The following is a 25,081-nucleotide window of genomic DNA, read 5'->3' as shown; positions in this document are numbered from 1 at the left end:
GGAGGAACCTATTACCACCAAAAAGTCATTTGACCCAAAAATCCAAAATCAGAAAAAAGTTCCCAAAAAAATTCAATTTTTCTTAGGCAGACTATTTTATTGCAATTTCTTGCACAAAATACATCTAACAGTGTAGAAAAAAATTGACAGCCAAAAACGAGTAGAGGGAGGCACCTATTACCACCAAAAAGTCATTTGACCCAAAAATCCAAAATCAGAAAAAAGTTCCCAAAAAAATTCAATTTTTCTTAGGCAGACTATTTTATTGCAATTTCTTTCACAAAATACTCCTAAAAGTGTTGAAAAAAATTGACAGCCAAAAAAGAATAGAGGGAGGCACCTATTACCACCAAAAAGTCATTTGACCCAAAAATCCAAAATCAGAAAAAAGTTCCCAAAAAAATTCAATTTTTCTTAGGCAGACTATTTTATTGCAATTTCTTGCACAAAATACATCTAAAAGTGTAGAAAAAAATTGACGGCCAAATACAAGTAGAGGAAAGCACCTTTTACCACCAAAAAGCCATGCGACCCAAAAATCCAAAATCAGAAAAAAGTTCCCAAAAAAATTCAATTTTTTTTAGGCTGACTATTTTATTGCAATTTCTTTCACAAAATACTCCTAAAAGTGTTGAAAAAAATTGACAGCCAAAAACGAGTAGAGGGAGGAACCTATTACCACCAAAAAGTCATTTGACCCAAAAATCCAAAATCAGAAAAAAGTTCCCAAAAAAATTCAATTTTTCTTAGGCAGACTATTTTATTGCAATTTCTTGCACAAAATACATCTAAAAGTGTAGAAAAAAATTGACGGCCAAATACGAGTAGAGGAAGGCACCTATTACCACCAAAAAGTCATTTGACTCAAAAATCCAAAATCAGAAAAAAGTTCCCAAAAAAATTCAATTTTTCTTAGGCAGACTATTTTATTGCAATTTCTTTCACAAAATACTCCTAAAAGTGTTGAAAAAAATTGACAGCCAAAAAAGAATAGAGGGAGGCACCTATTACCACCAAAAAGTCATTTGACCCAAAAATCCAAAATCAGAAAAAAGTTCCCAAAAAAATTCAATTTTTCTTAGGCAGACTATTTTATTGCAATTTCTTGCACAAAATACATCTAAAAGTGTAGAAAAAAATTGACGGCCAAATACAAGTAGAGGAAAGCACCTATTACCACCAAAAAGCCATGCGACCCAAAAATCCAAAATCAGAAAAAAGTTCCCAAAAAAATTCAATTTTTCTTAGGCAGACTATTTTATTGCAATTTCTTGCACAAAATACATCTAAAAGTGTAGAAAAAAATTGACGGCCAAATACAAGTAGAGGAAAGCACCTATTACCACCAAAAAGCCATGCGACCCAAAAATCCAAAATCAGAAAAAAGTTCCCAAAAAAATTCAATTTTTCTTAGGCAGACTATTTTATTGCAATTTCTTGCACAAAATACATCTAACAGTGTAGAAAAAAATTGACAGCCAAAAACGAGTAGAGGAAGGCACCTATTACCACCACAAAGTCATTTGACCCAAAAATCCAAAATCAGAAAAAAGTTCCCAAGAAAATTCAATTTTTCTTAGGCAGACTATTTTATTGCAATTTCCTGCACAAAATACATCTAAAAGTGTAGAAAAAAATTGACAGCCAAAAACGAGTAGAGGAAGACACCTATTACCACCAAAAAGTCATTTTACCCAAAAAACCAAAATCATAAAAAAGTTCCCAAAAAAATTCAATTTTTCTTAGGCAGACTATTTTATTGCAATTTCTTGCACAAAATACATCTAAAAGTGTAGAAAAAAATTGACAGCCAAAAACGAGTAGAGGGAGGCACCTATTACCACCAAAAAGTCATTTGACCCAAAAATCCAAAATCAGAAAAAAGTTCCCAAAAAAATTCAATTTTTCTTAGGCAGACTATTTTATTGCAATTTCTTGCACAAAATACATCTAACAGTGTAGAAAAAAATTGACAGCCAAAAACGAGTAAAGGAAGGCACCTATTACCACCACAAAGTCATTTGACCCAAAAATCCAAAATCAGAAAAAAGTTCCCAAAAAAATTCAATTTTTCTTAGGCAGACTATTTTATTGCAATTTCTTTCACCAAATACATCTAAAAGTGTAGAAAAAAATTGACGGCCAAATACAAGTAGAGGAAAGCACCTATTACCACCAAAAAGCCATGCGACCCAAAAATCCAAAATCAGAAAAAAGTTCCCAAAAAAATTCAATTTTTCTTAGGCAGACTATTTTATTGCAATTTCTTGCACAAAATACATCTAACAGTGTAGAAAAAACTTGACAGCCAAAAACGAGTAGAGGGAGGCACCTATTACCACCAAAAAGTCATTTGACCCAAAAATCCAAAATCAGAAAAAAGTTCCCAAAAAAATTCAATTTTTCTTAGGCAGACTATTTTATTTCAATTTCTTGCACAAAATACATCTAACAGTGTAGAAAAAACTTGACAGCCAAAAACGAGTAGAGGGAGGCACCTATTACCACCAAAAAGTCATTTTACCCAAAAAACCAAAATCATAAAAAAGTTCCCAAAAAAATTCAATTTTTCTTAGGCAGACTATTTTATTGCAATTTCTTGCACAAAATACATCTAAAAGTGTAGAAAAAAATTGACAGCCAAAAACGAGTAGAGGGAGGCACCTATTACCACCAAAAAGTCATTTGACCCAAAAATCCAAAATCAGAAAAAAGTTCCCAAAAAAATTCAATTTTTCTTAGGCAGACTATTTTATTTCAATTTCTTGCACAAAATACTCTTAAATGTGTGGACAAAAATGGACAGCCATATATGAGTAGAGGAAGACACTTCTTACCACCAAAAAGTCATTTGACCCAAAAATCCAAATTCATAAAAAAGTTCCCAAAAAAATGCAATTTTTCTTAGGCAGACGATTTTAATACAAATTCTTGCACAAAATACTCCTAAAAGTGTAGAAAAAAATTGAAGACACATATTACCACCCTTAAGACTACCCATATCATAAAAAAATTCGAAAAATTTTCCTTTTTCTTAGGCTGACGATTGAATTTCAATTTCTTGCACAAAATACACGTAAAAGTGTAGAAAAGAATTGATATTTAGGAAATGTTATAAATTATATAAAATATCCAAAAATATTACTTGTTTGCAGATACAAATTTACGTTTGCTCGCTATATTCGAAAACGTCTTACCTAACTATTCTGGCCACATCCATCCCTGCTAATTAAAAGTATCTGAAGATAACAAAGAAAATTAACTTTGAAAATTTTAAATCTGTGATTTTTACAACTTTTTTAATTTAAGATTTTTGTTGTTATAAATAAATAAATTGCTAAAATGACAAATTGACTTTAACCAAATTTAAATGTATTTTTGTTGTTTTTCCAAAACAAATTTTTTGTAGAACTTGCGTATATAGATGGCACCGAAACTATTGTAAAATGCGCAGAAAATTCTTTCCTTGTAGGTAACATTAATCTTATACAAATTCTAGTATAGGTCACTGGGGTAAAAAGGCGTTTTTTTTTTTGTTAGAAATCTGTAACTCTTTTATAATTGACAGTTTAAATATTAAATAAATATATTCGTTTTAAGGGTAAGTCCAGTATGTGAAACGTAAACAAACATGAAAATGTAAGAAATCTTGTGTACGCCCATGGAGTAGTATAAGGAGACCGAACGACATACATTTAAAGTGGACCAAATTTTGGTAACCGCTTATTGTCATGAAAATACGTAATGGAACACAAGCGCTCTTGTGGGAAGTGAGTAAACCACGAAGTAGTGTAAACAGTGGAAAAAATTAGAAATACGTTGAACATAACCCAAAAATACATTGCTCTTTATTTTTAAAACTTTTACAATGGCTGACTGTCCAGCTGAGTTTAACACAATCAGTGGCGCTAGTGTTCCATTACGTATTTTAATGACAATAAGCGGTTACCAAAATTTGGTCCACTTTTAACGCAGATTTAACATGGTCGTTCGGTCACCTTATACTACACCATGTTTACGCCTTTTCTTAAAACGAATTGTAAATTTTAACCAATTTTTACAAACAATATCTCATTCTTCTCTATGAAAGATTTTCTACAATTATCTGTTCGTTGAATTTTATTAACATAATATTTCGTTCAAAAGTTAATAAACAAATAAAATTTTTATTTTTTAATTCAGAATTGTAGAGAATCTTTCAAAGAGAAAAATGAGCCATTTTTTATAAAAATTTGAATGAAAATTATAAAATTGTTCACTAACTTTTGCGAAAAAAACACAAAATAATGTTTATTAATTATTATTTAGTAACAAATTTTAACTGAAAATAATTTTTTTTGAAAATTTTACAATTGGATCTTTCAAATTTTGCTGGAATCAATTTTAAGTATATTTTTAGTTCTATTAAAAACTACTTTTTAGTTTGATGTTATGTTAATGGTTTGAATCTCCTTAACCTTTTAGTTTAAATCAAACATATTATAATTTTCATTTAAATAAATAATATTTTTAAATTAAACATTTTTAAATATTATTTTTTCTAAATGTGGCTATAATGTTAATTGCAAATTCGAATAAATAGAAATTCCGTGAAGTGAATTTTCGGTTGGAAATTGGAAATTCTATCAAAAAATAATTCGAAGGAATAAAAATTTGGCTAAAAGAAAATTCTATCTAATAAACTTCCATTAAATAAAAATTCTCACAAAATAATTTTTTTCACAAAAAATACCAATTCACAGAATAATGATTAAATAAAAAAAAACTTTTAAGCATAAAATAATTTCTCTTATAAATTTTCATATTTTCTATTCTAATTTTTTTTTTTTTTTGCATCCTTTTGAATTAGTTCTACTATATTAATACTTGGGTTTCAAATTCGAATAATAAATAAATATGATTTTTATTTCAGGCTTGTCGAGGTGATAAATTCGATTCGGGAATTTCATTAATGCGAAGTGCTGTCAGAACAGAAACAGATTCTGCAACTGCTGCATATAAAATTCCAACCCATGCAGATTTCCTTATTGCTCACAGCACAGTCCAAGGTATTTTTTTTTTTTTTTTTCAAAAAAACCTTTTTCAAAAATTGCAAATTTTTTTCCAAGATTTACAACAGCAAAAGTACAAAAAAAAATTTTGTATTCTTCTAATGTATATGAAAAAAAAAATTGCATTTATTTTCTCTAATGGTAAAATTAACACAAAATTAAAAAAATTTCTATTTTTAAATATGTGTTTATAATTTAAGGATTTTTCTCCTGGAGAAATCCCGCGGAAGGAACATGGTACATTCAGTGCTTATGTGAAATAATCGATGAGCATGCTGAAACGACGGACCTTGTTAGAATGCTGACAATGACGTCGCGTAAAGTGGCCACGGAATATGCATCCTATGATAATTTAAATCCAACAAGACACGATCAAAAACAAGTTCCATCAATCACTTCAATGTTGATAAGAGATTTGTTTTTTACCAAAAAAACATAAAGTCAGTATAGGCTATTTTATAATTATTATCACCAAAAAAAAAGAAAAATTCAGCAGGATAATCAGAAAGATAGAGGGGAAAAAATATAATGATAATACTCTCCAAACGATCATACAAAAAAAAAAAATAAATCATTCCATGTATAATTATTGTACTGCAGTCTCTTCGATTATCACATGCGAAGATGAGATGAAACGGGAAAAGCACAAAAGAAAAATGACCTTTGAATGTCGAGTGGCTCCGCGTATATACCTCAAAAGCTCCTTTTTAGACAAAGGATGAACGACTTCTTGTCGTTCGTGTTCCACTTTTTTTTTTTTTTTTTCTTTCTTTCTTTCTTTTTTTCATCAAGAGAAAGAAAGATGACGAAAAAAAATTAAAGCTAGACTTGTTAATGTTACATGAAAGACAAAGCGTTTCGACAATCAAAGTAGAATTGAGAATTCTTTGCTTTTTCCATTGTCGACGACATTCTACGAAATGGCTTTAAAATTCTAGTAAAGAATAATCGTTGTTGAACCACTTTTTTTTCTATTTTAGAGACGATAATTTCATTCTAGATATATTATAGTTACATAGGGTTAGTTAATTTATATGTTCAAAAATCAAACACACACACAAAAACAAATTTAATATCTATAGTGTCTATTTATATATTTCCCACATTAGATCTGTGGCAAGTTTTTTGGTGTCGAATTAAAAAATTAAAAAATTTTTTTTTTTTTAACACAATTTTATAAAGTAGATTTTATCAGCTGAATTTTTTATATACTGAAGAATTTCTATTAAATTAAATTCTGATTTAATAAAATTTTCTATCTAACTAAACGTTCATGAAGTAAGATTTTCTAATATAACGAATAATAAAATTTCCATTTAACAAAATTTATGTCTAGACAAAATTTTCGGGAATTTTTATTTATCTATTGTTGTTTTATCGAATTTCTATTTTTTCCAAATATTTGAGATATTCAATATTATTTTTCTAAAAAAATTCAGAATTTTCGTTTAATAGAATTTTTCTATACATTGGAAAAAAATTTATTTGATTCAAATAATAATCGGTAATAGTCATGACTATATTATCAAATAAATATATTTACTAGAACTAAATAATTTTTGAGTCCATTCTTATGTTTTAAGTACAAAAAAATATTTGGTTCAAATACAGTTTATTTAATTTAAATAAAAATTATTTGGTTCAATTTCTAGAAAAAGAAAAAATTATTTAAGGATCATTATGACGTCATTAAAAATTCGCGTAACAAACAAAAATAATCATAATAAAAATCAAAGTTTAATGATAAATGACGTCATAATGTATTTTATTGATTCTTGGAAATGTTTTTTGAAATTTGTTAAATGTGATAGATGAATTTTTTTTTTAAAAATATATAATTTATTTTATACATTTTTCTATCACATATATATTTAATGTAAAAGTTATTTGTTGACTTCAAAAGGAAAATTTGAATTTAAAAAATTCTTTCTATAATTATTGTTAATAACAATAATAATTAAGATTCAACAAAAACTTAATTATTAATTTCCTATATTTGTAAAATAGGAAAAATATTGTAATTTTCTCATAGTTTATATTTATTTAATTCACTTTAGAGATATTACAATTTAGAAAAATTTGTTACTTTTGTATCAACTCTGTGAATCTTTTTTTTTTTTTTTTTTGCGAATAAATACAATTTTTTCACTTTTATATAGTGTCTGTATAAAAAAATAAAAACAAATCACTAAATCAAAAATGTACAGAAGTTTCTTGTAAATATTTTGAAACATTCATAAAATTCGAATTCAATGTTTGAATTAGAGAATTTTAAGTTTATCATCAACATTTGTGTGAAATTAGGAATTTTTTTTTATTTATTTTCAAAAATTATATAATAATAAAATGCTTGGTTTTAGTCGATTTATATTCCAAAAAAAGTGGATTTGTTTTTTATTTTAACAAAAATATTTTACAGATTTTTAAACAAAAAATTTTATTTTTAATAATAATCCTTTTCGAAGGGTTAAAGTTGAAATTTTTAGAAATAATTAAATTTCAAAAGTTCTTGTTAATTTTCAAACAATTATTAAATTTTACAGAACTAAAAATAATTTATCAAACAATTTTTGAAAAACATTTTTTAAATTTAATTGAATTTTCAAAGATTTAAAATTGAGATTTTTGAAATTTATTGAAACTTTAAGTGTTTTGTAATTAAAATTTTAGATGATTTCACTAAAAATTTATTGGAAAATGCGGACAAAATACAATAATTTGAAAATCATTTTTAATTGAAAAATGGTTTCAGATAGTTGAATTTTCAAAGAATATTATTAAAATAGTTAAAAATAATTGAATTTCCTTAGAGTTATAATTGAAATTATTGAATTTCAAAAAAAAAAATTTTCGATGGAAAATTTTAGAAATAATTAAATTTTAGATTTTTTCAGTTCATTTTGAATTGAAAATTTTGGGAAATACTTGAATTTTACTTGAAATTTTTTATAATAATTTAATTTAAGTTCATTTTTGATTGAAAATTTGGATAATTAATTTTGAATCGAAATTTTAGAAAATAATTGAATTTTATTTCATTTTAAATTGAAAACTTGGTAAATAATTAAATTTTAAATTGAACATTTTCGATAATTATTGGATTTTTAATTGATTTTGAATTAAAATTTCGGGTAATAATTGAATTTTAGTTTATTTTGAATTGAAATTTTTAAAAAATAATTCAATTTTATTGTGATATTTTTTTTTTAAATTATAAACAATTGTTAAATTTCATAAAAATTTTAATTGAAAAATAATTTTAATATAATTGAATTTGTGATGTATTTCATTAAAATTATTAAAAATAATTAATTTAGTGAAGAATCATTTTAGTTCAAAATTTGTTAAATAATTGAATTGAAGAAGATCTGAAGAAGATCTACATTTTATACTAAAAAAATGTATTTTATTTAAATTTTTTTTCAAATGTAAAAAAAAAATGTCGCATTTTATTAAAATAAGTCGATAAAAGTCGTATTTTTGAAAAAAGTCGGAAAAAGTCGTATAATCCGAGGCCTGTAAACGTATAATTTTCATTATTATTATTTAATATGTAATAATATTCTAATAAATTAAATTATTATTGATAATATTAATCTTTAATTTCTTTTTAACAAACAATGAAATACTCAATTTGGCGCGTTTAATTTTGCTAGTTGATAATATAAACTATAAACCTTAAATTTTGGCTTAAAACTTGTAAATATTATTTAATCGACAAAAAACATTACTTTCGCTGAAAGGGAAAAAAATTTCCTAATATGTTTATCAAAGACTAAATTAAAAATATTTTTCAAAAATTGTTTACTTCAATTTTGAGAAAAGTCACAATTAATTTCAATTTTTTAGATGCATTCGTTGCAATTACATTATTTTATACTAAATTTTTAAAATTTATGAGAAAAATCGAAAAAATTTGATACATTATTTTTTATCAGTTAGTATAACATAAAGAAAAACGTGTTTCAAAAGTACTTTATTTCTAAAAAAAAATTTTTTTTAATACTTAAAAAAAATCATAACCATAATCATTTAATTATATTTAATTTAATTGACTAGAAATTCCAGAAAATTAAAAAAATTCCTTACCATTTGAATTTGCCTTTTCCATTATTTTCCTTACCTTTAGACACCCTTGTTCATTTTTTCTATTAAAATCACCAAAAAAAAGGGAAAATAAATTTATTTGGTCGTAAACAACTTTTTTTTCACACGCGGACATAAATATTAATGTTATGATATACTTTTTGTCAAAGAATAAAAGAAAGCTTATAGAAATTGAAGCATTAATAAATTGTTAAAAATTTACTTTAAAGACGCTTCAAAAGTTATTATATATTTTTTTTGTCACACTTTTTTCAGAAAGAAAATTCATCTTTTTTGAGAATCAAATTAATAAATAAAAAATAAATAAGTTAATTAAAATTTATTATAAATAATACGAAAGAATATATATCGATTATAAGTAAATGTAGTATTTATAGAATGTTAATTTTGTTTCTCTATATAAATCCACATATTATTTTTAAAAAATCATTAAAATTAACATTCGCATTCACCCGTCAATGTTGGGACTCTTCAGATTTAAATACTGAAAATAAATTAATAATTAATTAATTAATTAATTAATAATTAAATAAATTTTATAAAAATATATTGAATTTAAAATAAAAAAATTTTTTTTAGAAAAATAACTAATATCAAAGTATATGGGAATTTTTTAAAATTATTTTTATATTTAAATAATAAACACGTGTGTAGAGTTTAACGGTGTGCAATTTAATTGTGTAGAATTTAAAAAAAAAATTAATTAACCAACAACTAATTAAAATGTAGAATTTAACGATGTCCAATTTAACTGTGTAGAATTTAACAAAATTTATAAATTTATTTTGTAGAATTTAACTGTGTAGAATTTTACAGTAATAATTTTCATTTTTGAAAATAAATTTGTGCAGAATTTAACAAAATTAATATTTTTTATTATATAAACGTGTGTAGAATTTAACACAACTAATAAACTGCGAAGAAATTTATTTTGTAGAATTTAACTGTGTAGAATTTTATAGTAATAATTATCATTTTTTTAAACAAATTTCTGCAGAGTTTAACGGTGTTCAATTTAACTGTGTAGAATTTAACAAAATTATTTTTGTTTTTAAATATAAACGTGTGTCGACTTTAAAGGTGTACAATTTAACTGTGTAGAATTTAACGAATTAATTTTTATTTTTAAATATGAATTTGTGTAGAGTTTGTCAGTGTGCAATTTAACTGTGTAGAATTTAACAACTAAATTGTGAAAAATTGAACTTGTGTAGAATACAACATTGTAGAATTTAACGTGTAGAATTTATACGGTGTAGAATCTAAATGTGTAGAACTTGAACCGCCCCCATGAAAATAAAAAGAAAATTTTGCAATAAGTTTTAGAGTGGGCCTGATGATCCTTTTGTTTATATAATTTGGTTTAAAAAAAACTTTTACTTTTTTTTCGTTCTTTTTTTTTATTTTCCAAAATGAAAAGTGTTTTTGAGACTAGTATCTAATAGTAAACTAATAGAAAAGCAAATTAAAATACATTTTATTTTGAAAAATAAAAAAAAAACTAAAAAAAATTATAATTTTTTTTTAAAACAAATTATATAAACAAAAGGATCAGCAGGCCAACTCGAAAACTTATTACAAAATTTTCTTCTTACCTATTTTCTTTCTTTAAATTTTTCCCGAATCGTTTTTATAAAAAGCAAAACTGCCATCTACCTTCTAAAAAGCTCGGCTATATTGATTTTATCGACAAATTTTTTCTCATGCATTTTAGGTTATGTTTATAAGCTGTCACTTTTTAATTATCGAATTGCACATTGTCTTTGATTTTCTGTTATTTTCATTTTCAAATTAAATAGTGAAATGGTCTCCGCAATTGTACTATTACCAAAATATCTGAAAAAAATTCGTTTAATTTTGAGTCGATTCAATTCGGCCATGATTGATATAAATTGATTAAATTTTTTGCATCAAAAAATGAGACCGTTTCGTGTATTATTTCTAAAAATGATACATAAAACGATCTCTTTTTGATATAACTTATGTGCATCAAAACGTTGCAAAGATTTGATGCAATTTTTGGTCTCAATTTGATACTTTTAGGAAAACTGTGAAACGTCGCTAGCCTCAAAAATGAAATTGCAACATCAATAAAAATTCATTTTTTGCACTTCCATTTCGTCTTCCTTCCCTTAAACCTTGGGCAAGTAAGTGATGATCAAGGTGAAAGACTTCATCAAGAAATATATAAACAATAAAAAACGCTTCTAAGGGAAAAGTACAGTGAATATAATCTCCGAATATTGCTGGACGCTTAAATTTTACGAGGACGATTCAAATATAAAATAAAATAAAAGGACTGATGCGAGCCAAAAGTTTTAAACGTTCATATGAACGAAATTTGTTTTTCTACTTCTTTAAGTGCGAATTTTATTACAAAATATTGTTTAAAATATCAAAAAAGAAGTTATTAATTTAATAATTGTTTAATTTAATTTACTGTTTTATTTTACATGGTCATCATAATTTTTTAATAATTTTTATAGATTGAGAAAAAATATTTCGTTCAGATGAACGTTCAGAACTTTCGGCTCACAAGGACTGAATGAACTCTTCTAATTTCAAAATAATATGAATTTTCGGATATTTTTTTAATTTAGTAATTAATATTAAAAATTTAAGTTGAATTTTAGTTAGTAAATAAAAACATTCTTGACAAAAAGTATATTTATAAAATATGTTACAATTTCATTTTTGAGGCTAGCTATACGTTTTTTTTATATGGAAAATAAAATTAATATTTACAGAAAAACTTATTCTTATAGAATGACCAAGATACAAAAAAATGTTTAAAACTTCAGAAGCACTTTACATATAAAACAATTTAAGAATAAACAATTAAGAAAAACTGATAAATACTTAAATTTGCTCTACGGGTCTTTGAAATAGAAAAACTGCAATAAATCAGTCAATTTTTAAAGAAAACTATTCAAATAGGGCTCGTTCGACGCACAATTTAGTACGCTTGAATATTATACATGAAGAAAAAAAATGTTTAAAACATAATTATAATGTGGTAAACATCGGTTAAAGTTGTAAAATTGAGGAAAAACTGACAATTTCTAAACTTTCTTGTAACTTTTCTCTTGTAAATATTGCTTTTAACATAAAAACTCTATGTGGGTTGAAAAGTCCTGCTTTTTAGCTTCAAAATGAAAAAAAAACTTTAAATCGGTGCAAAATTAAAAAAGTTACAAGGGTTTTAGTCATAAATATATGTAAAAACGGTTTTTTGGCTCTAAAATTAAAATTTGGGGGTGTTAGGGAAATTTTAAATATACCATTCTTAGTTTTTTGTTACCTACAACCTCTAGTAGGTCAGATAAAAAGTGTTTTTCGGCTGTCGGACAGTGTAATTATATTATTTTTTAATCGAAATTTAAAAACGTAGATACAAAATATTTAAAGGAATATTATAATAAATTATAAGAAATAAATTAAAATGACAAACACATAACCTCAAATAAACATATTTATAAATATATATTTATTAATAATTACGATACATACTGACAGGTTTCGTAAAAGTTTATATAGATTATGTAAGTAAGTAAATAAGTAGTAAGTAAATTAATATTAGATAAATATAATTATAATTAAAATAAAGAAAATAAAATTATATTTAATAATAAACTATCGATAAGTTAAAAATCAACAATCAATATTCGTTTTTTCGATATCCCCTCTAGTTTGCTACATACAGAGCAAGAAAGGAGGGAGCCTGCGCCATGATCTATGCGCATTTCAAGATTTAGAGATAAGAGAACAGCCAGTATTGAATTTGCCGGTGGATCTCGCGACATTTTTGACAAGTCGAATATTAATGTATTTTGGAGTGAGTTAAGTGAAACAAAAAAAAATAATAATAATAGTACGATAACAGCAAGGTGTGGGGCACAGTTTTACATGAGTTTTGTGTAACAATCAGTATTGGTGAGTTTCTGTTGTTTACATATTTTTTCCTGTTTTATCAATGGTAGTCTTCTTTCCCCGCCATAGTCGGCGGGAAAGGGTAAAGAGATTTGAAAATAATGACGACAAATTATCTGACTTTGCCATCGTGTTATCTTGCAATAAACGTTACAATTTTTAAGAAAAAGTAAAAACTGATTCTTTTAATGACTAAATTTATTTCAAATTGGTTGAACAGGTTGAATTTTTTCGGTGCTGAAAATTTATTTCATGTACGATATTTTGTTTTTTTTAAATAATTTTTAGACGACACATTTGGTTAAAATTTTTTTTTTTATAAAGTTATAACAATTTTAATTATTTAAGTCGGAAAAGTCATTTATCTTAAAATTAAAAAGCAGCGATTCCAGATGAGATTTTGACTTTTTTGGAATAGGTTAACCGATTGCAATATTAAACTTTAGAATTTTGTTATATATAGTAAGACTAATCTTTAACGTAAATTGCAGGTTAAAATATTTGTTAGTTTACGAGATTTGCAATAATAAAAAATTTCAAACTGCTATATCTTCCATTCTAATAATCGGATTAAGGTCTACTTTTTTTTAAAATGTCAAGGAAAATGAGAGGAATAAATCTCTTTCAGTTACAATTTTTTATAATTTTACAACCAAAAAAATTATTAAATAATAATTGAATAAATTTCACGCGACAAACTAAAATTCAATCACTTAAACGCTAAAATGATCTTACATGTGTTTTCTTTAATGTTCCAAAGGAATCCAATTGTAAATGCAAGTTTAACTTATTTAATTTTAATAATTTACGAGTATAAACAATTGGCGATTTCTGCTAGTTGACGTTGCAGACGACATTGCGTACGCAGCATTCTCCTGTAACCAGCTGACGTGATTCGTGGACTAAATTGGCTACATGAGAATGCTGCGTGCGCAATGTCGTCTGCACGTCAACTAGCAGAAATTAAAATTGTTTAAATACTAGTAAAATATTGAAATTAAGGACCCAAGCAGCACGGTATATTCCCTGAATATCCGTTGAATACCACAGTGGAATATTCTCATGATCTTCTAGGAAAATCAAAATGTCCGCATCATGGGAATATTCCATAGTGACATTCAGGGTATATTCCAGTGACATTAAGGGGATATTCAGTTGATATTGTGGAAATATTCCAGTGATATTGAGGGAATATTCCACGGTTACATTGAATTTTTTTTTAAATGTGTTTTTAATCTTCCTGCTTATTCAAATAACAATTTATTATATATTTCTATTATTTCAACACTTAAAAAAAATTCAATATAACCGTGGAATAAACCCTCAATATCACTGGAATATTCCTTTAATATTACCCTCAATGTCACTGGAATATACCCTGAATGTCACTGTGGAATATTCCCATGATGCGGACATTTTAATTTTCCTGAAACATGATGGGAATATTCCACGGTGGTATTCAAGGGATATTCAGGGGATATACCGTGCTGCTTGGGGAGGTTCTATGGATAATCGGATAAACAAGCAGATTTTGATAATACTTGGTGTACTACTAGATAATGCTTCTAAAATTATGTAGTTAAATTTTTAAGACCTGTAGGTTCTTGAGAAAAAAGTTATGTTCGTTTTATTTTTTCACTGCCCCAGTAAACGAAAAAGGATTGACGTGAATTGAATTCACGAAGAGCTTTGGGTGAATCCCGTTTAGCGACAAATACAAATTGGAGTTATTTTGCAAATCTCCTGAATACGACAAACCTCTATTGAACTGCGACGAAAAATCGTTCGATTTCAGCGAATTAATTTTCTATAAGCTTTAATTCTTTCTAATTTGTCTGCACAAATTCAATAAATGGGTTAATCAATTCGTTTGAATTCTACAAGAAATATTTTTTTATGCAAAAAATTAGAGAATTTTTCATTTTAAAAAATTATTTTTTTAAAACATTGTTTATCATATACGTTGCGTACTGCAGCTTCATTTAAATGTCTAAACAGAATAGATTTGTAATGTTATTTTAAAAAAAAAACACTGTCTTATTTTTCCATTTTCTTTTCATTAGCAAAAATGCCAACAGATAAGGACGCACATTGGTATAATATGAAGCATGAGAATCGAGGGAAATGTGTAATTTTTAATCATGAAGATTATGACGAGGATTTTGAATTCGATAAAAGAGAAGGATCAGCTAAAGATGTAGAGATAATTCAAATATCTTTTGGTAATCTTGGATTTACAGTTGAGACGCATAACAATTTAACTTACTATGACATCAAACATGTACTTAAAAACCGTACGTACCAGTCCATTATTATATATACATATATATGAATTAAATAAAATATTTTTTTTATGCTTTTAAATTTCTAATAGACAATTAACTCCATAATATAGTTCAGGAAGAAGACCACAGTAAAAACGACTGTATTTGCATCTTTGTTTTAAGTCATGGACTAGAGAAGAATCTCCTTTGTGCATACGATGTCGCCTATCCCTTAGATAAAATCTGGAAGCCATTTACTGGGGATAAATGTGAATCCCTAGCTGGAAAACCTAAATTATTCTTTTTTCAGGTGAGAAATGGTACTAAATGAAAAAAATCTACCTTTCAAATATGCTAAACTGAAACATTTTCTGAGATCATTAATAAAATTATTAATTTGTAAATATTCCTTTATTTTTTGCATGAAACTAAAAATAAAATTTTAAGGATTACAAAGTTACCATAAATTTGTATTATTAATTAACTATAAGCAAATGTATGAATTTAACATATTAAAAAAGTAAATTTTTCAAAAATTATATTTCCCCAACCACTTTCAGATGAAATTCAATGGAATTAGTCAATTAATTTCAATTACAGTTCTAATTATTGTAGTGCATTCGAATGATAAATAAATAAATATGATTTTTTTCTCAGGCATGCCGAGGTGACAATTTTGATCTCGGATTTACATTTTCGGGAAGTAGTGACTCATCAGAAACAGATTCTTCGGCTGCTTCATATAAAATTCCAAACCACGCAGACTTCCTTTTTGCGTACAGTACAGTCCAAGGTAATTTTATATCGTATTAATTATTTTATTTTTACTCTTTACACAATAATTTTTAAGTGTGTACATAGGGAGAATTTTGATTCAAATATACACAAAAAAAAATCAAATTTTCTTGATTTTTGTGGTGTCGCAACAATCTGTTGATCAAATCAAAAAGTGCGCCATACATTTTTTGTTCGGAACTTTTTTCTAATGACTTTTATAGTATTCCGAAGCGATTATCTCGAAAATTTAATTTTTCGAAATTTTTTCGGAACTTTATTTGAGTGTAGCTCAGCATCCGCTGGACCAATCAAAAAGTGCTCCATACATTTTTGGTTCGAGACTCCCGGGTTAAAGCTTTGGTGGTATTCCGGAGCGAATATCTCGAAAATTTAATTTTTTCTAAATTTATTTGAGTGTAGCACTGTGGAATACATCTCACGGAAACTTTTCGCTATCGAATTCGTAATCAAAATAATGAACGTTTCATAATTATCTTTGGCATTTGCCGCACTAAAGTCGCATTGTTGCAATAATATTTGTGTACTTTAAGGGTTTCGCTCCTGGAGAAATCCCGAAGATGGAAGTTGGTACATTCAGTCCTTATGTAAAATAATCAACAATTATGGAGATAAAGTGGCTCTTGCTAAAATGATGACAATGACGTTACGTAAAGTAGCCACGGAATATTCATCACTCCCTTCGGATAATGCGACTGAAAAGCACCAGAAACAAATGCCTGTATTTACTACAACGCTGCTAAAAAATTTGCGTTTAACCAAAAAAAACATGTAAAGAAGGTTGCCAATTTTAGAGCTGTAATATAATGATAATGCTATCGCATATAGCGCAAATCTCAAGGTGGTACAAATTAGCAAGTGCACGCCTTTTTTTTAAAAAACAAAATAACAATTTTTCTTTCTCTATGCAGAAATGGAAAATTGATATATAAAACTATAAAATGACATCTTATTTAACTAATTATATGAAAAAATAATTATAAAATTATTTCTCTAAAATGAAAAAAGATTTTAGGCTAAAATTTTGTGGGTTGATAGATTTGGGTACAATGCACCGCGCTGTTCTCCTGAAAAAACTTAATTTTGCGTTAAATTTTTCTAAAAATAAGTTTAAAAAGTTTAATTTTTAAACGAAAATGACAACAAAGATGGCGGCGCATACACAGACGTTGCTTGCGTGTGTCAGTGTCCCAGTAAACAGCGCCAATTCGAGCAAGTGACCGCTGAATGAACTATGATATTATTTTACTATTTATTGCTTTATTTTTATTATTTTTACGTTAAGTGAAGAACAGCCCTATGCTTTGCACCCTCCTTTATCAAGTTTTGAATATTTTAACCCGAAATCATTATTTATTTCAGAGAAAGTTGGAAACCACAAAAAAACGGCTTTTGCCCACATGGCCTTAATGTAGAAAAATCCTTTTCTTTGTCTTGAAAATAGTAAAAAAAAAAATGAAAAATTTGCTTTTTTGACACCTTAAGATTTTGCCCTTGAAAGTCAAAGCAGAATAGATTTTGATAATGTTATTTAGAAAATAAATTTTGTCTTATTTTTCCAGTTCCAGCTCATTAGAAGAAATGCTAATAAATAATGACTCCCATTGGTATAATATGAATCATAAAAATCGAGGGAAATGTATAATTTTCAATCATGATATTTTTAACACTGGACCCGAACAGAGACAAGGATCAGCTAAAGACGTAGAGAGAATTCAAATCTCTTTTGATAATCTTGGCTTTATAGTCAAAGTGCATAACAATTTAACGTACGATGAAATCAAAGATGAACTTATGAAACGTAGGTACCACTCATATTGTCAGTATAACAATTGAATAGAATATTTTTCTAGTTTTTTTTTTTTTTTTAAATTTCTTATAGAAAATTAATTTTATTGTTTTTCTATGCATATATAAGGTAAAGGAAATTAAAAATTTATTATTAATAATTGAATATTATGATATAGTTCGAAGAGAAGATCACAGTGAAAACGATTGTCTTTGTATTTTTGTTTTAACTCATGGACTAAGCAAGAATCTCCTCAAGGCCAAAGATAAAACTTACCCATTAGACGTAATCTGGAAACCGTTTACTGCTGATAAATGCAAGTCCCTAGCTGAAAAACCAAAATTATTCTTTTTCCAGGTGAAAAATAATTTATTGTATACCAATTATTATAGAATTGAGTAGTTTTTTCGACAAGTTTAAAATTTTTCATTTCAGACTAACAGAGGTGAAAAACTTGATCCCGGAATTACAATAGAACGAAATAATTACAAAATAATAGAAACAGATACTGGAACAACTGATTCAGGTTCAGATAAAATTCCAACCCATGCAGACTTTCTTTTTGCCTATAGCACATTTCCAGGTAATTTCATACTTTTTTCTTGTATTTTTAAAATTTTATCAGAGGAAAAAAAACAGTGTAATTTTTGTTATTCCAATCAATATGTATTTACAAAAAAAAATTATAAAACACTTTTTGATAGGATCAAACGTTAATTTTCTGGATTAATTCAAAGTGAACGAAATGTTTTCTGAATTTTTAATAATTGAATCGTAAATTTTAAGGCCAGGTCCAAGTGAGGCACCGCCATCTACATTGAAACTAAAATTTTGGAAAATTTTCAACAGCCTTTTCTTGAAAACAAGAAGGTAAAATGCTTTTTCCTTTATGGATAATTGATTATTGGCAAGATATACACCAGCTAAAACTTTTTTTGAGTTAAAATAATAAAAAAAATTTCATGTCAATAAATTAAATATGAGCACTTTTTTCACAAAAACTGTAACAGTACTTTCTCAGAAATTACAATCAAAAATGCAATTTCCATTTGGAAAATTAATAAACGCTAAAAAATACACGACCTAAGATTTACCAATCACGAAAATAACAAAAAAAAAGTTTTTTAACATAACATATTTTACTCATTATGACAGCCGTTTGGCAGGTTATATATGTCACCAGACGTTTTTGGTTTTGCCGAAAGGAGGAGATTGGCGCTGTTGCTAACCACCTGAAATACATAATCTACCAAAGGGCTGTCACAATCAGTAAAGCAGTATCAATATGTTAAATATTTAATAAAAATTTTTTTTTGTTATTTTCGTGATTGGTAAATCTTAGGTCGTGTATTTTTTAGCGTTTATTAATTTTCCAAATGGAAATTGCATTTTTGATTGTAATTTCTGAGAAAGTACTGTTACAGTTTTTGTGAAAAAAGTGCTCATATTTAATTTATCGACATGAAATTTTTTTCATCATTTTAACTCAAAAAAAGTTTTAGCTGGTATATATCTTGCCAATAATCAATTATCCATAAAGAAAAAAGCATTTTACCATCTTGTTTTCAAGAAAAGGCTGTTGAAAATTTTCCAAAATTTTAGTATCAATGTAGATGGCGCTGCCTCACTTGGACCTGGCCTTAAGGGCATCCGGGAGAAAATAATGGTTTTGTAGATTTCTTCTAATTTGAAAAAGATAGAATATTTTAGGTTGTAATTTTTTGGAAATAATAGAGGAAGGTCTTCTCGGAATTTTGCATAATCTTGATAAATAATTATTTGAAAAAAATGTTTAAACATTGGCAAAAAGAGGTTTCGTAAATTTCTTCTCATCTTTAAAGGATAAAGTATTTCGAGTTGGCATTTGGAGGAATAATAGAGGAAGGGTCACTGAGTTCATCACTCTTCTCCACACTGAGAAAAATGTTTAGTATCATCTACCAAAGTTTGGTTCTCTCTACCAAATTTTTTATTTGATATATGTGCAACTAATCCGTTTGGTTCGGGCTACTAAATTTTTTCGTTGAATCATTTTGTTCGGTCTACCAAATTTTTTGTTTTGCACAACTAACTTATTGTTTTTAAGCAAACAAAAAATTTAGTTAAATGAAAATTTTTTTTTTGTTTTCTCAACCAACTTATTTTTTTGTTTCACCTTTTTCTCTTTATATAACCTACCTACACGGAGAGAAAAATCTGCCTTTTATAGTATAGAAAGGTTTACATTTAATGCACAGAAATTTTCTATGCTATATAGGCATGAAATTTGAGTAATTATAGTACAATCGTATGTCTTTTTAGCATGAAACTTGTCTATGCTAATAAAGTTTGTCATATAGCCTCTTATTACATACTTATTATACTTTTAATCCAACGGCACCATGCGAAGATCGCACATAACATCATCCTACTATGTTTGCATAAGTTCTATGCTTTTTCGGGGATAGACTCTTGCAACTGGCGATTAGGGCAGTTCCAATTAAGTAAAGGTGGGCGTGGCCTAATCGCCAGTTGCAAGAGTCTATCTCCGAAAAAGCATAGAACTTATGCAAAAATAGTAGGATGATGTTATGTGCGATCTTCGCATGGCGCCGTTGGATTAAAAGTATAATAAGTATGTAATAAGAGTCTATATGACAAACTTTATTAGCATAGACAAGTTTCATGCTAAAAATTCTCAAATCTTTGCTCTATTAGTACACTGAGAGAAGTTTAACGCAACATCTGCATTTTTTGAGAGACAGATATTGTACCACAATTATGTGCAGACGCAGTACTAAAATCGAACAGCAGCAGCGCCAATTGAGTACTGATTCTGACCTAACTTATGGGACAAACGATTTAGTACAGTATCTGTCCACCAAAAAGCGCAGCTGCGATACAATTTAGAACCGATGTTGCTCGAAAGGTTAGGTACACTATCTGAACGTGTGTTTAGTACGAAATCTGTGTTTAACTTCTCTCAGTGTATGAAAAGTTTAAAGAAAAATAGCAGCAATCTATTTCATACTATAAAAGGCAGATTTTTCTCTTCGTGTATGCCTACTTAAATTAATTTCTATCGCGGAAAAAACCTAACACTGCTGGGGCTCGAACCCTCAGACTACGCAACGCTAGTCGAGAACGCTGACCACTACTCTACGAATCCTACTAACAATTTGAGATTAAATCATTTTCACAATGTATAAAAGCTGGAAAAAAACTTTCGTTCTTGTAACAAGTTTTATTTATTTATTTTCACTACACAAACTTTTTTTTTTAAAAAATGTCTGAAAAACATAAAAACTTCAACACTGAAACTTCACGACGCGAACGACATATGGTTAATGTTGACATCCCGTGAATGGGAAGCGACGCCATATTTACGAGAAGAGCGCGTGCGCAATACAGCATGTCAGCTATTTAGTACTGGGAACCAAACTATTTAGTTCGTAAACATGAAAGCTTCAAATATATTTTTTGGTAGAGCCAACTAAACTTCCCGATTTATTGCCACTTTCTATTCTGTTGTGACAACCATATTTTAGTAACGCCAACTAAAAAAGCTCAACAAAATTATTTTCTTATTATTACGAAATTATTTTTCTCAGTGCATTTTTGCAATAATATTGTAATTTGGGATAAGTTAGTTCAGCAGCGGCCACTATAGCTAGTATTGGCGCCACATAGATTCAATGTCTGTCCCCACTTCTGTCAAAAATCCAACTTTTATAACCACAAAATTACTTGTAAAAATGGAGATGATTCTTAATCAGCGAGCCCTCATCTAATTAATCCGAACAAAATATTTCAAGTTATTTACGAGTTATATCTCGCAAGGGAAAACACTTTTAGGTTAGGGATTTTTCCCCGATGGCCTTAAATTAAATTTTTTAAATTTCGTATGCAAAAATGACACTTACGCATTTTTTGTAGTTGACTTTATTTCGAATTTTACGATTCAATTATAGAATATTAAAACTAATAATAAAATTTTAAAAAAAATTTATACACTTTAAGAATTTTCCTCCTGGAGAAATATTGAGGAAGGAAGTTGGTACATTCAAAGTTTATGCGAGATATTGGATGACCATGCACATGAGATGGGCCTTGCTAGAATGTTGACAATGACATCACGAAAAGTAGCAACAGAATATTCATCTTATGCCAGTAATTATGGACATGATATGAAACAAATCCCTACAATTACCACAACGCTGCTAAGAAATGTGTTTTTTACCAAAAAACAAAAACCAAAATCCAATAAACGTCGTTGTTAATAATTTATATTATAAATGAGCAGGAAATTACACAGAAAAAACCTGTATTCCTTTTAAGTATATAGCGTATACGCTAATCAATTTGAAATTGGGATCTGAAATACTGCGATACGCCATCTGGTGACGACCTCGTTGTGTCAGCCATTTTTCGTTTCATCCTTTTTAAAATATATGTAGATGAAAGAGATAAAAAATCAAGATGGCTGACGCAACGAGGTCAGTTTCCCCATAATTCCCTATGATTTCAGATCCCATATTTTCATTTTGAGAATTAAAAGTTGGCTCCCTGAAGTTGGCGTGAAACGCTCAGCGTCGAAAATTATTTTTCATGCGACCAAAAATTTTAAATCATTTAAAAAAATTTTGAAAAATGTTTTGGGTTCACATAATATACCTTAAAAAGTATTTCTCGATGTATTATTTGGACGGAAAATATTTTTAAAAAAAATAATTTGACATTTTTTGGTTCTGTAAACAAAATTTTCAGCGCTAAGCGACGACGCCAACTTCATGGAGGTAAGTAAAATATGTTTTTAGGTTAGAAAAATAAAAACATTTGTTTTCATATCAAGAACGTTACTGCCAACTTAAATATAATAGCGCTAAATTTAAAAACAAAAAAAAAACTAAACTAAACTTTAAAAAAAGTAATAATTATTATTTTTTACTTAAAAACTACTAAATATTTGTACTAATAAAGAAAATTTTTCTGGTATTGTCGAAATATTAGAAAAATAATTATAATATTCAAAATCATTCTCCAAATGCAGCGAATCTAGAAATATGAAATTCCAACTAGGATCATTTTGAGTAACTTGAAGTTTGGCGCTTACTCAATTCGATACCCAACTCAAAATGAGTTCATGTTTTTTCTGTGTATGTTTCCGTGAAAAATTAAATTTCCTATTGTAAAATATAGGAAAGTCGTAATGTTCTCGTATTTTTTTTTTTTTTTATTCATTTTAGTTAATAAGTCAGAAAATTTATTATATTTTCTTTTGTATCACTTTTGTGAGTGTACAATTATTGCGAATGAACAAATTTTTTTACAATATCAGTATAAATTAAAAATAAATAAAAAATAAATTTAATCATTATTATTTATTATAGTGTTTGTTCTTTAAATTAATAATTAGATTTTAATTTTTTTTAATTCATTTAATACAACATTTCTTGAAAATATAAAAGAAAAAAATTTGTCATTACCATTTAGAGGAAAGTGGAATAATTTTTATAAATAAAGAAGACAGATAATAAATTTACCCTCAAAAAGGTTCATTTAATACAATTTTTCAAATTCATAATTCAAGAGGAATTATAAAAAGGACATTTAATTTTTCTTTTTTCCGCTTTATATTGTAAGGCTTTTAGAGCGGAAAAAATCTTAGGTGCATTCAGTCAGTGGAAAAATGTTTTTTTCTTTCCCCCTTGACTTTACTTGATCGTAATTCAACACTGAATTAAAAAAAAAAAAGTCAAGTTGGATTAACGAGAATAATTCTGATTAAGATATAATTTCAACATTTAATTCTAATTAGATTAATCAGAATTTATCTAAATAAAAATCCTAATTCTAAACAATTCTAATCTAAATAATGAAATACATATAAAAAAAAAGTGGTTAAGAAAAATTGTTCATGGCTAATTGAAATTTCAGTCGAATTATTACCTAAAAAATTGAAATAATTTTAAAAAGTTAGTCAAGCTAGTTTCTTAATTGAAATTCTATAAACTGTTACAGTTTTTGTGAAAAAAGTGCTCATATTTAATTTATTGACATGAAATTTTTTTTATTATTTTAACTCAAAAAAAGTTTTAGCTGGTGTATACCTTGCCAATAATCAATTATCCATAAAGGAAAAAGCATTTTACCTTCTTGTTTTCAAGAAAAGGCTGTTGAAAATTTTCCAAAATTTTAGTTTCAATGTAGATGGCGCTGCCTTACTTGGACCTGGCCTTAAGTCGACAAAAAGTTGAAGCTGATTTCCCCGTTTCTCATACAATTAACAGAGGTGTCGAACCTATCGGAAAAGTTGGGAACTAGTTACCCACACTGACACAAAGTGTGTACATACAGTTACTAACACATAGCACTTTCGCAAAATGGCTGCTGTGACATAACCTGCATAAATTGATTGTTTTTATATCGGTTTGTTTTTTTCTGGTTTTTGTAAATAATTTAAAGAAAAAAAAAGGAAATATGATTAGTTGTTCTATTAAAGGTTGCAAAACAAATTGTGTTAAAGACAATACAAAATATAAATCTATTTACAAAACTATTTTCAATGAAATACAAATAATAATGATGAGTTTCATTTTAAATATAAACCTTATTAATATTTTTATCACAACTATAATTAAAATAAAATTTAAACAGTTTAATAATTTATATTCACTTGCAGTTACTAATTTTACTTCGTTACTGTGTTTTTACACAATATAAATAATTATATCATGTTTATATTCATGGAGATTCTCCATGTTTACATCGCTCATGTCACTTTTAGCAGACGAAATTTCGGAGGTATCAATTTTTCCCGTTAGGGTTCGACACCTCCGTTAACTGTATAAGAGAAACGGGGAAAACGGCTTCAGCTTTCCCGGACAGTGAGGTCTCCTTATACTACTTCGTGGAAAAAAACCCAGTCTCATTTTTGTTGCAACTCAAAATGAGTAAATGCTAAACGACATAGAAAGTGGCGCCACCAATCTGACTCATTGTTGTTGCACCTCAAAATGAGTAGTGTACGCTACTCATTTTGAGATCAGGTATTTTCTGTGAGGAGGTTTTTCCTAAGCTTTGACTTTATGCATTATAGGTCATTATCTTTAATTTTTTATGTAATGTTTTCAGGTTTTAACCTCAAATCCAGCGACCACTTATCT

The 25,081-nt window shown here is 27.3% G+C and overlaps 2 protein-coding genes across 2 annotated transcripts; both read left to right on the top strand.

Moving 5' to 3' along the window:
• Positions 1-4,905: 4,905 nt before the first annotated feature.
• On the top strand, positions 4,906-5,838 carry LOC127281093 (caspase-3-like). The gene is made up of 2 exons (XM_051304589.1): positions 4,906-5,048; positions 5,252-5,838. Exons 1-2 carry the CDS (start codon positions 4,952-4,954, stop codon positions 5,488-5,490), a joined length of 336 nt encoding a protein of 111 aa, XP_051160546.1. The 5' UTR covers positions 4,906-4,951; the 3' UTR covers positions 5,491-5,838.
• A 7,060-nt stretch (positions 5,839-12,898) lies between these two features.
• Positions 12,899-23,295, top strand: LOC127281088 (uncharacterized). Its single transcript, XM_051304581.1, has 9 exons — positions 12,899-13,091; positions 15,152-15,382; positions 15,484-15,662; positions 16,010-16,145; positions 16,681-16,918; positions 17,710-17,948; positions 18,115-18,293; positions 18,372-18,519; positions 21,936-23,295. The coding sequence occupies exons 2-9, from the start codon at positions 15,157-15,159 to the stop codon at positions 22,193-22,195; spliced, it is 1,605 nt and encodes a 534-aa protein (XP_051160538.1). The 5' UTR covers positions 12,899-13,091; positions 15,152-15,156; the 3' UTR covers positions 22,196-23,295.
• The last annotated feature ends 1,786 nt before the right edge of the window (positions 23,296-25,081 follow it).

The sequence above is a fragment of the Leptopilina boulardi genome, unplaced genomic scaffold, assembly GCF_019393585.1.
Source record: "Leptopilina boulardi isolate dan_hultmark-lab unplaced genomic scaffold, ZJU_Lbou_2.1 LbouV2_265, whole genome shotgun sequence".
Lineage (NCBI taxonomy): Eukaryota > Metazoa > Arthropoda > Insecta > Hymenoptera > Figitidae > Leptopilina > Leptopilina boulardi.
The sequence above is the reverse complement of the archived record's forward strand: the minus strand, read 5'-3'. Positions and strand labels throughout refer to the sequence as shown.